We start from the raw sequence: 13,179 nt of genomic DNA on the forward strand, positions 1-13,179 counted from the left end.
AAATAAATTTAACGTTCACGCTGTCGACAGAGTTCTTTTATCTCGAAGCCCGTTCCAGCTCACCTCTGTGCCAGATGGATGCATCGGTTTAGACATTTTGCTGTAAAGTTGAAATGATGTTTGACAGATAGGTGACATGACCACTGACTTTACAAGGCGCCTCCTGATTGGCTGATCAACATTTGATTAATGTAGTAAACTGCAAAGAGGACCTTTCTTTAAATTATTCCACTCGTATTGGGCTTTTTTTTTTTGGTTCCACCTGATGGAGGCAGAAAGATCGCCGGGAGAGTGAAATTTGTTACGTCGACTGAATATCTTTACATTAAAAAAATTACAGCGCCAAGTGAGGGGGAATAATATTCAGAGAAAAAAATTTCCAAGATTAAAGTCGTAGATTTATGAGATTTATGAGAGAAAAAAACATCCTTGCGTCTCTCCATTGCGTTGTAGTTTCTGATACTCAACAACATAGTCCGTTGTTTTCTTCTGATTTGACCCAAGTCAGATGCTGATGAGAATATTGTGATTCTGGGCTCAAACCACAAGGATGTCCTTGTTCCTAAATCCCATGTCAAAGTAGGGTCAGACGAGGTGATCAGCTGCAGGCCTGAGACACGGCGAGCAGCGGCGTCTGCAGTGTGTCGCTGATCCAACCCTGCAGAGTCAATACATGAGGTTCCCCAAAGAAGACAAAAAAAAGAAAAACTGTTTCTGTCTGGAAATTTGTGACTTTGTAATCTCAGATTTTTTTCATGATTTTGTGAGTTTTTTTCTCATAAATTTATGACTTCAATCTTGGAAATTCTTGGATCTCTGATCAATTCTTTGATCTTGGAGTGTTTTTTTCGTGGAAGATAATCCCCCCTCCACCAGCTCCCTATTTTTTTTTATCCTCCCTACTGTGGCCCTAATCTGCCATCATAATACGATGAAGTTTTCTTTGTTCCTTTTATTTTCACTATATACGTTTTAAGAAACCTGTAGCAGCTATGGTAGTGTTAGCATCAGTACTGCAGTATCAGTGTGTGTGTTGTCTTGTCTTGCAGTTAACACCACAGCAGATTACAACTTGCTTGAAGTTCTGGAACTAGGCCTGAATCGTCACAATCCCACGGACAAGGTGAGAAACTTCAACTTCACCTGAAACCACTTCCTGTTTCCTGTGTCGCTCACACAGACTGACCCCGGCCTGACAGGAAGCAGGTTCCTCCTTCAGCTCAGACCAGAGGAATCTGAAACACCTGAAGGCTCATTTATCCTCAATGTTAGATCCGGATTTGGACCGAGCCGTCTGTCCGCACTCCATGTTCATTTCATTTGTTTTAGTGTATTTTGCTGAGATGTTGTATTTTTGTCATTGATTCCAAATGAGAGTATGACTTTTCACACACCTGCCGCTGAGGTTGTCCTCTTAGCAGCTGTTCTCTATTCGACGGGTTAGGTGTTAGGAAACGTGGTTAGAGTCCAATATATTGTTGTAATCCTATTTTGAAATGGCTGAGATTAGGGTTTGGATTGGTTTAGGTCCAGTTTAGAACAAAATGGCGGCTTATGCAAAATATAAATTGATTAATTTGATGGAATGTCAAACAATAGTGTTTTTTTTAAATCATCTTTGTATGTATATTTTGCACAAGCTAGTTTCAGTGGTTACTTGTTCTGATTCTTTGGTTTTGAGTTGCTCCTGTTTTATATTTTAAGTTTTGAGCAAGGACCATTTCATCAGGAGCATCACCATGAAATCACATTTACACAGCGACTCTCTGATCGCTGGAGGCCAGCCGGGCTGATCTCATCCCAGCTGGTGGTGATGGAGGTCTTTAGAGCCTTGATCTGGAAACACAGATCTGCTCCTGTTGTTGCAGTTCTAGTAAGAACCGCAGCTCTTTCAGTTCCAACAGGATATTTTCTCTTTGCTGGACACCTGGTTGGTCTGTGGGGTCAAGACAATATCTTTACCCTACATGGGGAACCAAAGCCCATCCAGCCTTAGAGTGGATTAAAACTCCATTTAGTTTGTGAGTTTTAGGAACTCTCACATGTTGGTGGATGAATAAAGCTCAGTAATAATTCTGAATAAGAAAATCTCCGGTGGGTTTACTGTCCCTTTAGCACCAACAGGGTAGAGATCAATAGATAGAAGATACAAATGCAGTGTTGTGGATGAGCAGCCTCATATCACACCCAGGAAACTAGAACACACACTGCACCAAAGAGCAGGGTGGTGGAAGAGGTTTTGTGAATTTGGCTCCGGATCTGAGGACTAAATCGGAATTCAACTTCAAGGCCTGAAATGTGAACAGAGCCCGAGGCGAGAAATGTTCCTCCAGCCTCAGTGGAAATGATGAAATAATGTCTGTCTGTCTGACACTCAGAGGGACAAACATGTCCGCTCATCACATCACCGTCCGTCCTGTCTGGACCAATCAGAAGCCTCCGTCAGCGCTGTGGCTGGATAAAGCCCCCAGTGTTCATGTCTGATACAGGAGGGGATTTCCTCAGAGGCTTCAATCAGAAAATAAAAAGCAAGATGATGTGTGACAGACTCTCAGTCATTTCCTCCAAACTCAGAAAAACGTTTTGTGCTGAAAGCTTCAAGTCTGTTTCTGTGGAATTCCCCTTTAACTTCAGTCCTCAGGTCAGCGGGGCCACATGGAGGCCGTCGCTGCGATGAATATGAGCTGCTCCTTCCTCACTTTCACTTCCCTGGAACTTAATTCACTAAAAACTGATAGAATATCACCAAACCCATTCTGAGCATTTTCCTCTTTCTGGTTTAAATTCACCACAAAGTTTGACATCAAAACTATGTAACCCTTTGAAACCTGAGACACATCAGAGAGAAGGTGACAAATTAACAGAAAACAATGAGTGGAAAATTTGTAAAACAAAACAAAACACAAAAATAGAAAAGCAAAAAATGAAAAAAATGAGAAACATACAAGAAAATTGCCAGAAATTTACAATAAAATATGAGCTTATTGAAAGTCAGTGTACCACAGCCCATCATCACACAGATCCAACACTTCACTGACAAGACCTCCATCTGACCCCTGACCTCCGTCTGACCCCTGACCTGCACCTGAACTCCATCTGACTTCTAACTGACCTCTGTCTGACCTCTGACCTCTGTCTGACCCCTCACAGGCTGCAGGGATTGGTCGGTTAACCCCGGTGCTCCTGCTGGGATTGGCTGCTCAGCAGATGTGGACTTGAGTGGGCGGAGCCAGACACAGGTGAGACAGTGAAGGAGACGCCTCCATCCAGCACCCGGCATGATCAATACATGATCAGGATGTGATCAATACATGATCAGGATGGGATCAATACATGATCAGTGTGTGATCAATACATGATCAGGATGTGATCAATACATGATCAGTATGTGGTCAGTATGTGGTCAATACATGATCAATATGTGATCAGTGTGTGATCAATACATGATCAGGATGTGATCAATACATGATCAGTGTGTGATCAATACATGATCAGGATGTGATCAATACATGATCAGTATGTGGTCAGTATGTGGTCAATACATGATCAATATGTGATCAGTGTGTGATCAATACATGATCAGGATGTGATCAATACATGATCAGTATGTGGTCAGTATGTGGTCAATACATGATCAGTATGTGATCAGTATGTGGTCAATACATGATCAGTATTTGATTAATGCACGATGCCACCCCTGATCAGTGCAGACTCATGATAACAATCAGCTGATTGGACGTGACAAACCTGCTCAGGTGAGAACCATATAGACTCCACTGGCCATTAATGCCACATGTAATTTAATGGTTGAGTCTACATGGTTCTCATAGTTTATAAACGCTGATTCCAAGTTTACATGAGTTGAGTCTAAACGGTCCTCAGGAAGTGGGCGTGGCCATAGGTCAACCAACACCCCACAAGACCCCCTCTGGAAAAACTGCAAAACACCTGATGTGGGCGTGGTCTGTGAGGAAGTGGGCGTGGCCTGATCTGCTTGAGAAGTTAATGTGTTGTTCCTTTGGCCGAGACGAGCCTGGTGTCAGAGGTGTGAGGTGCTGCCCCGCCCCGTCGTTCTCGTTTGCACACGAGGCGTCAGGAGAGAAACCTGACTCTCCTCAAACAGCGACCGGGACCGGAGCCCGTCACGCCGCCGCCAGACGGCCTCCCTCCACCTGTGTGTGCCTGCCTCCCTCCACCTGTGTGTGCCTGCCTCCCTCCACCTGTGTGTGCCTGCCTCCCTCCACCTGTGTGTGTGCCGGCCTCCCTCCACCTGTGTGTGCCCGCCTCCCTCCACCTGTGTGTGCCCGCCTCCCTCCACCTGTGTGTGCCGGCCGCCTCGCTGCAGGTGACAGCAGCCCCGTCCTCCCACACTGAGTTTGCCTGTGAGAGCGGACAGTCTCTGAATCTCCATAACAGGTTGAAGCAAAATAAGACTGTTGTGTTCAGTGTCCCTGAAAAGCCACACAGGCACCACCTTATCCATACAGCTGCTAAAATACTCACAATGTAATGACAGGTTTTCATGTGTGACATATTCTACAAACACAGATATGAGTGAAAGGTGTCAGTGATGTGAAGCTGCTGCTGTGCTGCCGATACGACGTCCAGCAGGTGTGTTTGGGCTGAGACCCGCACACCTCATGCCGAGGAAGAAGGCTCCATGCTGAGACTCCAGCTGACAGGTCGAGGCTTAGGGAGACCACATGTGGGACAGGAGTGTGTGTGGACATGTTACCGTAATGCTGAAACATAGTCTAGATTTTTAAACAATGTCCATCTAACTCTAAAACAAACATTTCTATTGAGACCAAGCTTATAAATATGAATGACAACAATTTGATTTGGTTGCACACACTATGCACATCTGTGCATTGGGCATTTTGCATTTCTTTTGCACAGAGAGGTTTCAACAACTTTTTTCTTTAATGGAATTTTTGCAATTCATAAGGGAAATAAATGCATTTGTCACATGAAAAATGATACTTGTAAAAACTAAAAAAAAAAAATATATACTTGTAAAAATTCAAAAAAGAAACCCCAGGTCATATTCACCTCCATGCACGATGGAGAAATAACTGACAGAGTTCACAAAACAGTCGCTGTGAGTCGCCCTCCACCGGTTTCACCCATCAATAAACACGTTCTCATCCTTTATTGTAGCTGCATCTCCTTTTTTCACGAGGAATTTAATGTTTTTCTGTTAAAATCTGCACTCTGCTAGGTGAGGCTTTTGCTTTTGTTTTTTGTGTCAGTGGGCGGAGCTGAGGAGGACGCCGCTGACAGGTTGATGAACTCTTGACCCCACGTGTATGTTGGCTGATTGACAGCGGACACAGGCGGTGGTGATAGTTCTCTCTCAGCTGTTGGATGAAAGTCATGTTCAGAGAAGGAGACGGTCCTGCACTTTGGAGAGCCAGAGCCAATCAAATGCGGGACATCATCTTAATTTGCGGGACGTGGGAAAAGTGATTATAATGCTGTGCAGTCCCGCACAAAGAGGGACACCTGGTCACCCTAATTGAGGCCCCGCAAGCTCCTCCCACAAGTCCCAGGAACTCAGATTTTAATATTAGCTTCCTGGCAGGACCTGCAGGTTCCAGGAACTTTCAGCTAAAAAACCTAAAAGTCCAACAGGCAGCAGACGACTGACTTTCTGTGAGAGTTTAACCCCCCGCCTCTGTCTCCCTCTGCAGGCCTGCGGACACAAGATCTGATCTGAGAGCAGCAGAAAACATGAGGACCAACAGACTGCTTCGCCCTCACAACACTTTTCAACAGTATATAACAATTTATTGTAGAACAAACGAGCTTAATGAGATTAAAGTGCTTCTCCAGCTGATGAACTCCCTCCAGTCACAAGTGACAACTGGGGTTTGGCAGGTGCGGCAGCTGCCAGAGTTTAAATATCAGGTAAAAATAATAATAAATAAATAAACAGACAACGGAATCCAGCTTTCTTCTCCTAGGATGACAATGGAATGAACCCATCCTTCAGCTCTCGACAGCTTTCCTGCCTGCTGGCTTTGGGTGCTTTGGGGACAGTTTTTTTTATTTTCTTTACTATGTTCTGTTTTCTCATATCTGATATTGTGGTATCTGCTTTAATTGGCTTACTCATACTAGTGAGCCATCGCCACGGCAGCAGTCATGTGAGTCACTATGAGCCTGTGGTGACGGTGCTTTATTTCTGTCATTTTACAGTGAAACACGTGCAGCTAGGTGTCCATTTACACAATCACTTGATGTTTATTGTCAAATCTCATTTCACTGTGTGTGTGTGTGTGTGTGTGTGTGTGTGTGTGTGTGGTGTATGTGACAAGAAATTAAACTCTTGAATCTTGGATAGAAATTCTTTCAATGTATTTTTTGTGTGTGTGTGTGTGTGTGTGTGTGGTGTGTGCGCGCTGGCTTCAGGCACTCTGCTTCATTTTTTTAAAATGGTTTGATGAGTTTTTATCACATAATACTTTTTCTCACCCTTTTGAATCTCTTTCCTGACAAATACCTGATATTACAAAAAGACTGAAACGAATAAAAACTAAACTCAAACTAAGCATTTTAATCAATAACAACTAAATGAAAGTATAAAACCTGCTTTAAAAACTAACTAAAATGAAACTAAATGAAAACAACAAGTAAAAACATGTAGAAGTATAATAACCTTGGTAAAGTATTCCACAAGCTGCTGCAGTGAACGGGCTGACAACGCCCTCTAGTGGCAAACAGAAGCAGTGCAGCCAGGAGGAAAACACTGAGAAGGTAATACCTCATAAAAAACCTCATACAGGGAATATAATCATCACAATAATGATTACTGCTATGAGTGTTTCTATCACTGAAGAAACACCTAAACAAGAAGTCACTGCTGCGGAGCGGTCACCTGAGCACACCTGTGTTACAGAGGGACAGAGAGAGAGACAGCCTGTCATCACTGGGCCACATGAGAACACACACACACACACACACACACACACACACACACACACACACACACACACACACACACACACACACACACAGGAGAGAAACCATTTCACTGCTTGGGCTGTGGGGAAACCTGTCACAGAAGTCATTTGAACAGTCACATGAAAATGAAAATCCACACAGGAGAGGATCCGATCAGCTGCAGTGTGTGTGTGTTTGTGTGTTCTCATTTTAAGACATTTCAGGGAGGATATTCACTTCAATAAGGCAAAAGACTCACATCATAGTCATATAATCTAAACCAATATTTATTAGGCAGAGTGTGGGAGATTTCATGCTGGTGGTAATATTACTGAAGCATATGACAGTAATACTGTAATCTAATCTAATAACACAGATAATAATATTTCTTATGTCCATGTGTTTGGCCTGATGCTGATGTGAGGTTATTCTGAGGTTATGAGATGATGCTGTGGATGTATGTAGAAGTACTGGATTGGCAAATCATCTTTTTTGTCATGTGAGAGAGATTAATGTTAATAAGATGGCTGTAACAAACTGCTGGGAGAGAGGGGCACAGTTCATAAAACCACGTTTAGTGAAAAATAAAAATAAAGAGAGAGAGTGTGATGAAAAGCCCAGTGTGAGAATATGGAAATGTATTTAATAACTAATTATAGGTCAATATTAAATCAGTGTGATGCTGCACTGCCATGTGAAGGAATTTCCCACTAAAATCATGTATTGTTAGCCTCTGTCTGACCTCAGAGTGAAGCTGGTGGTATCTGTGATGGGTCAGACCCTCTGCCAGTTTATCTCATTTAGAGGTGATCAGTTGCTTTTCTGGAATTTATGACTCGCCTGTTCATTAGCGAGGTCTGTTTCTGGAAAGGTTTTATTGCTTTATTACCTGATTGACTATGTAAGACATGCAAAGTGTTGGTGTGTCTCAAATCGCGCACTTCCATTAGTGCGCGATTTGAGACAGTGCGCGAATTTCGACAGTGAAGGGTGTCTCGATTGGTGCACTTCCCGTTGTGCACTTACCGGAAATGATGATCGCCACAGTCGGCATAAAGGCACTGGGATGGCCCGCCTGATGCCGACCGGAGCCGCTGCCGGCTTTGGTTTTCGGTGGTAAAGTTATCCAGAAGTAGACGTGTAAACATCCTATCTTCAAAATAAAAGCATCACCACTGCTTCTAAGGTATTAGTTTTATTTTTGTAAACAACCGGAAGTGACTGTACTTTGCACAATCGCTAGCTTGAGAGTTACCCGAAAACGTCGAAGGAATTTTCAAAACAGACATTATTTGGACAAACTGACCACATATTTGGAATCTACGTGATTACTTTCTCGCCTGAAAAAAAAATAAAAATTAATGAAATGACATATTAACAGTCGTAAAATGAAAAGTAAACTCAGCTTTTTTAGGTAGCTCCTTCCGGTCAGTGGTGCCGTGAGGGTGAGAAGTGTCCGTCGCTCCACACTCAACTTTTGACTGTTTTGAGTGTACATCCGGGTATTTGCAGTGCAAGTGCAGAAGTGCGCGATTTGAGTTAGAGTTCTTCAGTAAACGCTATCATAATTTTGATTGACATGACAGCCGATATGACAACCACTCAGACTCCGCCCCCTCGCCTTAAAGGCACTGGGATGACAGCAAGTGGGCGGGGCCACGTTTCTGATCATTTATTGCGATTTCAGTTTCACAAACATTTAAACACAAGGAATGTGATCCAGTGTCACCGACCTTTTTTGGGGGGATTTTTTTTTTTGACTTTTTGATCTTTGGACGAATATAATAGTTAAACATTTGTTAATTTAAAACAAGGTTTGTGTTGGAGTTTCACTGTAAATTTTGATGCTGCAATTTTAAATTTTACTACAAATAAATATCAGCCCTAAATTTCGGTTATCAGTGTCCTTGATTACTAATAATTAGCCCTGATATCGGCTGTGTGGAATCAGTGTTGGTCGACCCCCAGTTTTCAGGAGCGTGTCCTGTTTCTTTTTTTTTTTTTTTTTTTTTGGCCATATCACAGCATGACGTTTTCCACCCATTAACTCCACCTAAATAAAGAAAAGCTTATTGCACGGGTGGACAGCCAGGAGATTAGCAGAGAAGAGTGTGTTCTGCATGTTTATGTAACCACACACACACACACACACACACACACAGACACAGCATCAGCAGCCAATTAGGCTGCTGTTTGCTCATTTAACTCTAAAACCACCTGATATATTCAGCCGTTTTCAAAGTTTTTCATGTTCTGGACCCAAATTTGACTCTCAGAGCTGCCGCCCCCCTTCACTCTGACATCAAGAGCTGCTTTTTTCACATTTAAAAACAAGAAAGGTGATCCAGCATCACTGATCTGACCCTTAAAGTATATTTTGCTGATTTCCTGTTGTTGTTTTTTTTTTTCTTCTTTCTAATTCTTTACTAATGTTCCAGTATTTCCTTTGACTAATTTGCTAATCATCAATGAATAAATGAATACTGGAAAATTAGCATAAACATGCTGGATCAGATTTCTTGTGTTGAAATGAGGCTGTGTTCAGATGCCTTTCACAAGCATTTAAACTCGTCTTGGGTCAAACAGTGTGTCTGCACGTGGGTCCGAGCCTGAGAAGGTTTGGAAAGCCCCGATCTGAGCTCAGACAAACACGGATCTTCTTGTGCATTTCTAAAGAAGATAGAGGTAGAGTCGCCTTGTCACCCCCGGCGGGGCGCTCGGTCTGGGTGGGAGGGCACGGGAGGGAGCGAGCCGGCCGGTGGGACGGGTGAGGTGGGAGGGTGGGAGCAGCTGAAGAAAACACATGCAAGTAGACACAACACAAGCAAATTAAGAAAACATCTAGAAACTAATTATAAACTATCAATCAGTTTTGGGAGTCTCTGTTTACAGTAAGCAGACGTGTTCATCATCGTCTTCTGCAAACCCTTCTTCTTCTGGCCTCCTCCTCTCAGGCCGCTGCTCTGCCTCATGACCTCCATGTCTGTATCCTCACTTCTTCCCACAATTTAAGAAAGAAAAGAAAATACAGAACGAGTGCTGGGACGTAAACAGTTCATGTTTAAACTCTGACCTTTTGAATACAGATGAGTCTACCAGTCAGTTATATTGTCTGCTTTTTTAAATAATAAAAATAATAAGAAAATTTATTATCAGATAGCCCATAATTTCAGGGTAAATCTTTGGGTGCACCGGCTCAAGATTCGGGTGTCACAGCCACAATATATTACTGTGATAATGGACCAATTGGACCATACATTCATCCCCAATTTCATATTATCACGACACTTGGATGCCAATTTGATAAGTGATAAGTGCAATTCTTTAAGTATTTCGATTCGATATTACAATTTATTGCAATTTTAATTTTTTCAATCCTCCTCCAGTTTGTGTGTGTAAAGTCTGATGAGGCTGTGATTCTCCTAGAGGTCACTAGAGGTCATTTTCTCCAGCGACGTCCAGTGTGACAAAAGTCTCTGCCAGCAGTGAAATGGCTGCTATGGGGGCCAACATCATCACACAGGAATCAAATGTGGCTCATTGAATCCACAAGAGTCTCAGCTTTCCAGTCAAAGCCAACTGATGCAGCTCCAAGACTGTTTAGGCCCCAGTCTGCACACACACACCATTTTACAACAGGCCACAAGAACACATGTGGACTGCAGGCTTTGGGGCCCAAACTGCATGGGATTAGCAGAAGGTGGGCGTGTCTGCAAAGGGGAGAGCCGTGGCTGCCCAGAGAACCCAGTTTCATTCAGATATGTCATACATGTCGGAGTGAAACCTTGAGGGAGAGCATGTGTGTCACCCCTCGTTTTGGTCACTGGTACAAACGAGGTAACCTGCTGCTCAGATCACCAAAAGTCTCCGTGAGGAAATGAGTTTAATCCAATCAGCCGAGTGAAGAGGAGATGGAGGAAACATGAGGCGGTTGCATAAGGCAGCAGGTTAATCTGCACGTCAGAGCTGCGATGCAAAACTCCAGCTCGCACACAAACACAAGCGTTTCTCTCAGCAGCAGCAGCAGCAGCTTCCACCACGACATGAGCCGACGGGCGGCCATCTTGGCTCTGCTGCTGTGTTTGGTCTGCGTGGCGTTCAGCTCGCCGGCCGCCGCAGGGAGACGGACGGACCAGATGACCTCAGGCAAGACAGACGGCAGAGAGCTGGTCAGTGCTGCAGTCACACACACACACACACACACTCTCTCTCTCTCTCTCACACACACACACACACACACACACACACACACACACAAGGGGAGTGTTTTATTCATTAACTTTACTGATATGTCATCTTGTGTCATATTTCATGTCGTGTTATTTAATTTGCTGACATGTTTGTTGTCCTGCACCGTCACTCCAACTCCTCAGAGGAAACAAAACATTGCACAGCAGCGAACCATTAAAAATCCTGTGCAGATCTATGTGTTCTACATCTGTGATCTGGCTTGGCCTGAACTTAGTTTGTTATTTTCTGTTTCTTATCGGCACATCGTGTCAAGATCTGCTGAGACTCCAAACACCAGCCACACCTCACACAAGGAGAACTAACTTATTAAGTTACTTGCCTCTCTGCCTGCCTGTCTGTCTGTCTCTCTGCCTGCCTGCCTGTCTGCCTGCCTGCCTGTCTGTCTGTCTCTCTGCATGTCTGTCTGTCTCTCAGCTGGCTGTTCTGCAGAATGTTCTGGAGAAGCTGCAGACCAGGAGACTGTCAGCGCTGGAGAGACGACACAGCCAGCTGCCGAGTGTGAGACCGATACACACGACTACTGCAGTACCACATACTACTGCAGTGCTACATGACACTACTGACATACATGATACTACTGAAGTACCACATAATACTGCAATATGACATACCACTGTAGTACATGACACTAATGCAGTACCACATGATACATCTGCAGTACTCCACGATACTACTGCAGTGCTGCAGTACCACATTATATTAGTGCAGTACCAGTATTATTATTGGCTGCTTATAAATGAGCCTTTCAGGGTGTTACTGCCACCAACTGGCCTGAAGAGTGACTCAGAAGACTGACAGAACATAGATCAGGTCAGATCAGATCAGATCAGATCAGATCAGATCAGATCAGGTCAGATCAGGTCAGATCAGGTCAGATCAGGTCAGATCAGAAGCTGTGTGGCCCAGGGACGGGCCGGCCTTGGACGTCCCAGTGTGTCTGTCTGCTGGACTGTGGAAATCTCATGGTGTGTGTCCAGTGAGATTTCCACGAGGCAGCAGCAGGTGTAACCTGGTCTGGTTGTTCTGGTTATCTTCTTATACTCTTATATTTCTTTTTAAATATATTTTTATTCCTATATTTTGACTCCTGGGTATTTTATTTTTTTGACACTAAGGTGAATTTCAGGCAGCAGCAGTGTATTCCTCACATTGTGGTATCTGCGATGACTAAACCAAGTAGTACGCATTACAGGCCAGAAAACACACACACTATTTTGACATGACTGTAGTGCGATACTGACTCTGTGTGTGTGTGTGTGTGTGTGTGTGTGTGTGTCAGTGTGAGGTGGGGGCGCTCTGCTCGGTGAAGAAGGGTCCTCGGTTCGGCCAGCTCTGCGACTGTCCCAAAGCCTCCAAGTGCAACTTCTTCTTCCTCAAATGTCTGTGATCCTCCGAGCCGCTGCTTCACTTCTTATTTTGCACGTCAATATATTTTAGTGTGTCGTCTGTATGTACATATTCTATTTTCTAATAACCTGTGAGGTTTATTTTTGCACTTTGATGGGGCCAGGCTAACGACTCCCATAGACTTCAAGTCTTTATGCTAAGTTAACAGAAAATGCTACCCATAAGAACCGAACCACTGGACGTCCACAGGAGAAAATTCTATTATTCCTTCGACAAAATTCAATTTCTTTAATTTTTTGCAGGTAGTTTTGGTATTTTTCTTGTGATTTAATTTTAAATATATAATAATTATAAAATTGTACCTCTTACAATTCTTTTTATTAATATACTAATTTTTGAGTATATTTTTGCTAATTTTCTGATTTTTCAGGGAAATTTAATGTTTAATTTTGAGGCTATGTTCAGAGAACTTTCACAAGCATTTCAAGTAATTAAACACTATTTTATCAAATGTCATATCATGTTGTTCTCGTATTTATTTATTTGTCTTTGAAAGAAACCAAGTGAATTAGCTCAGATTTAAAGGGTTCAACACTTTCACTCCCTGAGGAAACTGAAGAGGAACAGAGTCAGAAG

General features: G+C 43.3%; 1 protein-coding gene across 1 annotated transcript; it reads left to right on the forward strand.

Annotated features, from left to right (window-relative positions):
* The first annotated feature begins 5,355 nt into the window (after window positions 1–5,355).
* LOC115373260 (cocaine- and amphetamine-regulated transcript protein-like) lies at window positions 5,356–12,896 on the forward strand. The gene is made up of 5 exons (XM_030071555.1): window positions 5,356–5,362; window positions 10,886–10,892; window positions 10,961–11,114; window positions 11,611–11,694; window positions 12,476–12,896. Exons 3-5 carry the CDS (start codon window positions 10,989–10,991, stop codon window positions 12,581–12,583), a joined length of 318 nt encoding a protein of 105 aa, XP_029927415.1. The 5' UTR covers window positions 5,356–5,362; window positions 10,886–10,892; window positions 10,961–10,988; the 3' UTR covers window positions 12,584–12,896.
* Window positions 12,897–13,179: the final 283 nt, after the last annotated feature.

This window comes from Myripristis murdjan, chromosome 16 (genome assembly GCF_902150065.1).
Source record: "Myripristis murdjan chromosome 16, fMyrMur1.1, whole genome shotgun sequence".
In the NCBI taxonomy this organism is placed as follows: Eukaryota; Metazoa; Chordata; class Actinopteri; order Holocentriformes; family Holocentridae; genus Myripristis; species Myripristis murdjan.

What these genes read in the sequence shown, in the direction of transcription:
- LOC115373260 (XM_030071555.1), top strand. Translation starts at nt 10,989, where the DNA reads ATGAGCCGACGGGCGGCCATCTTGGCTCTGCTGCTGTGTTTGGTCTGC. An exon ending in AGACAGACGGCAGAGAGCTG is followed by an intron (nt 11,115 to 11,610) that starts GTCAGTGCTGCA and finishes TCTGTCTCTCAG; the next exon opens with CTGGCTGTTCTGCAGAATGT. An exon ending in GACACAGCCAGCTGCCGAGT is followed by an intron (nt 11,695 to 12,475) that starts GTGAGACCGATA and finishes TGTGTGTGTCAG; the next exon opens with TGTGAGGTGGGGGCGCTCTG.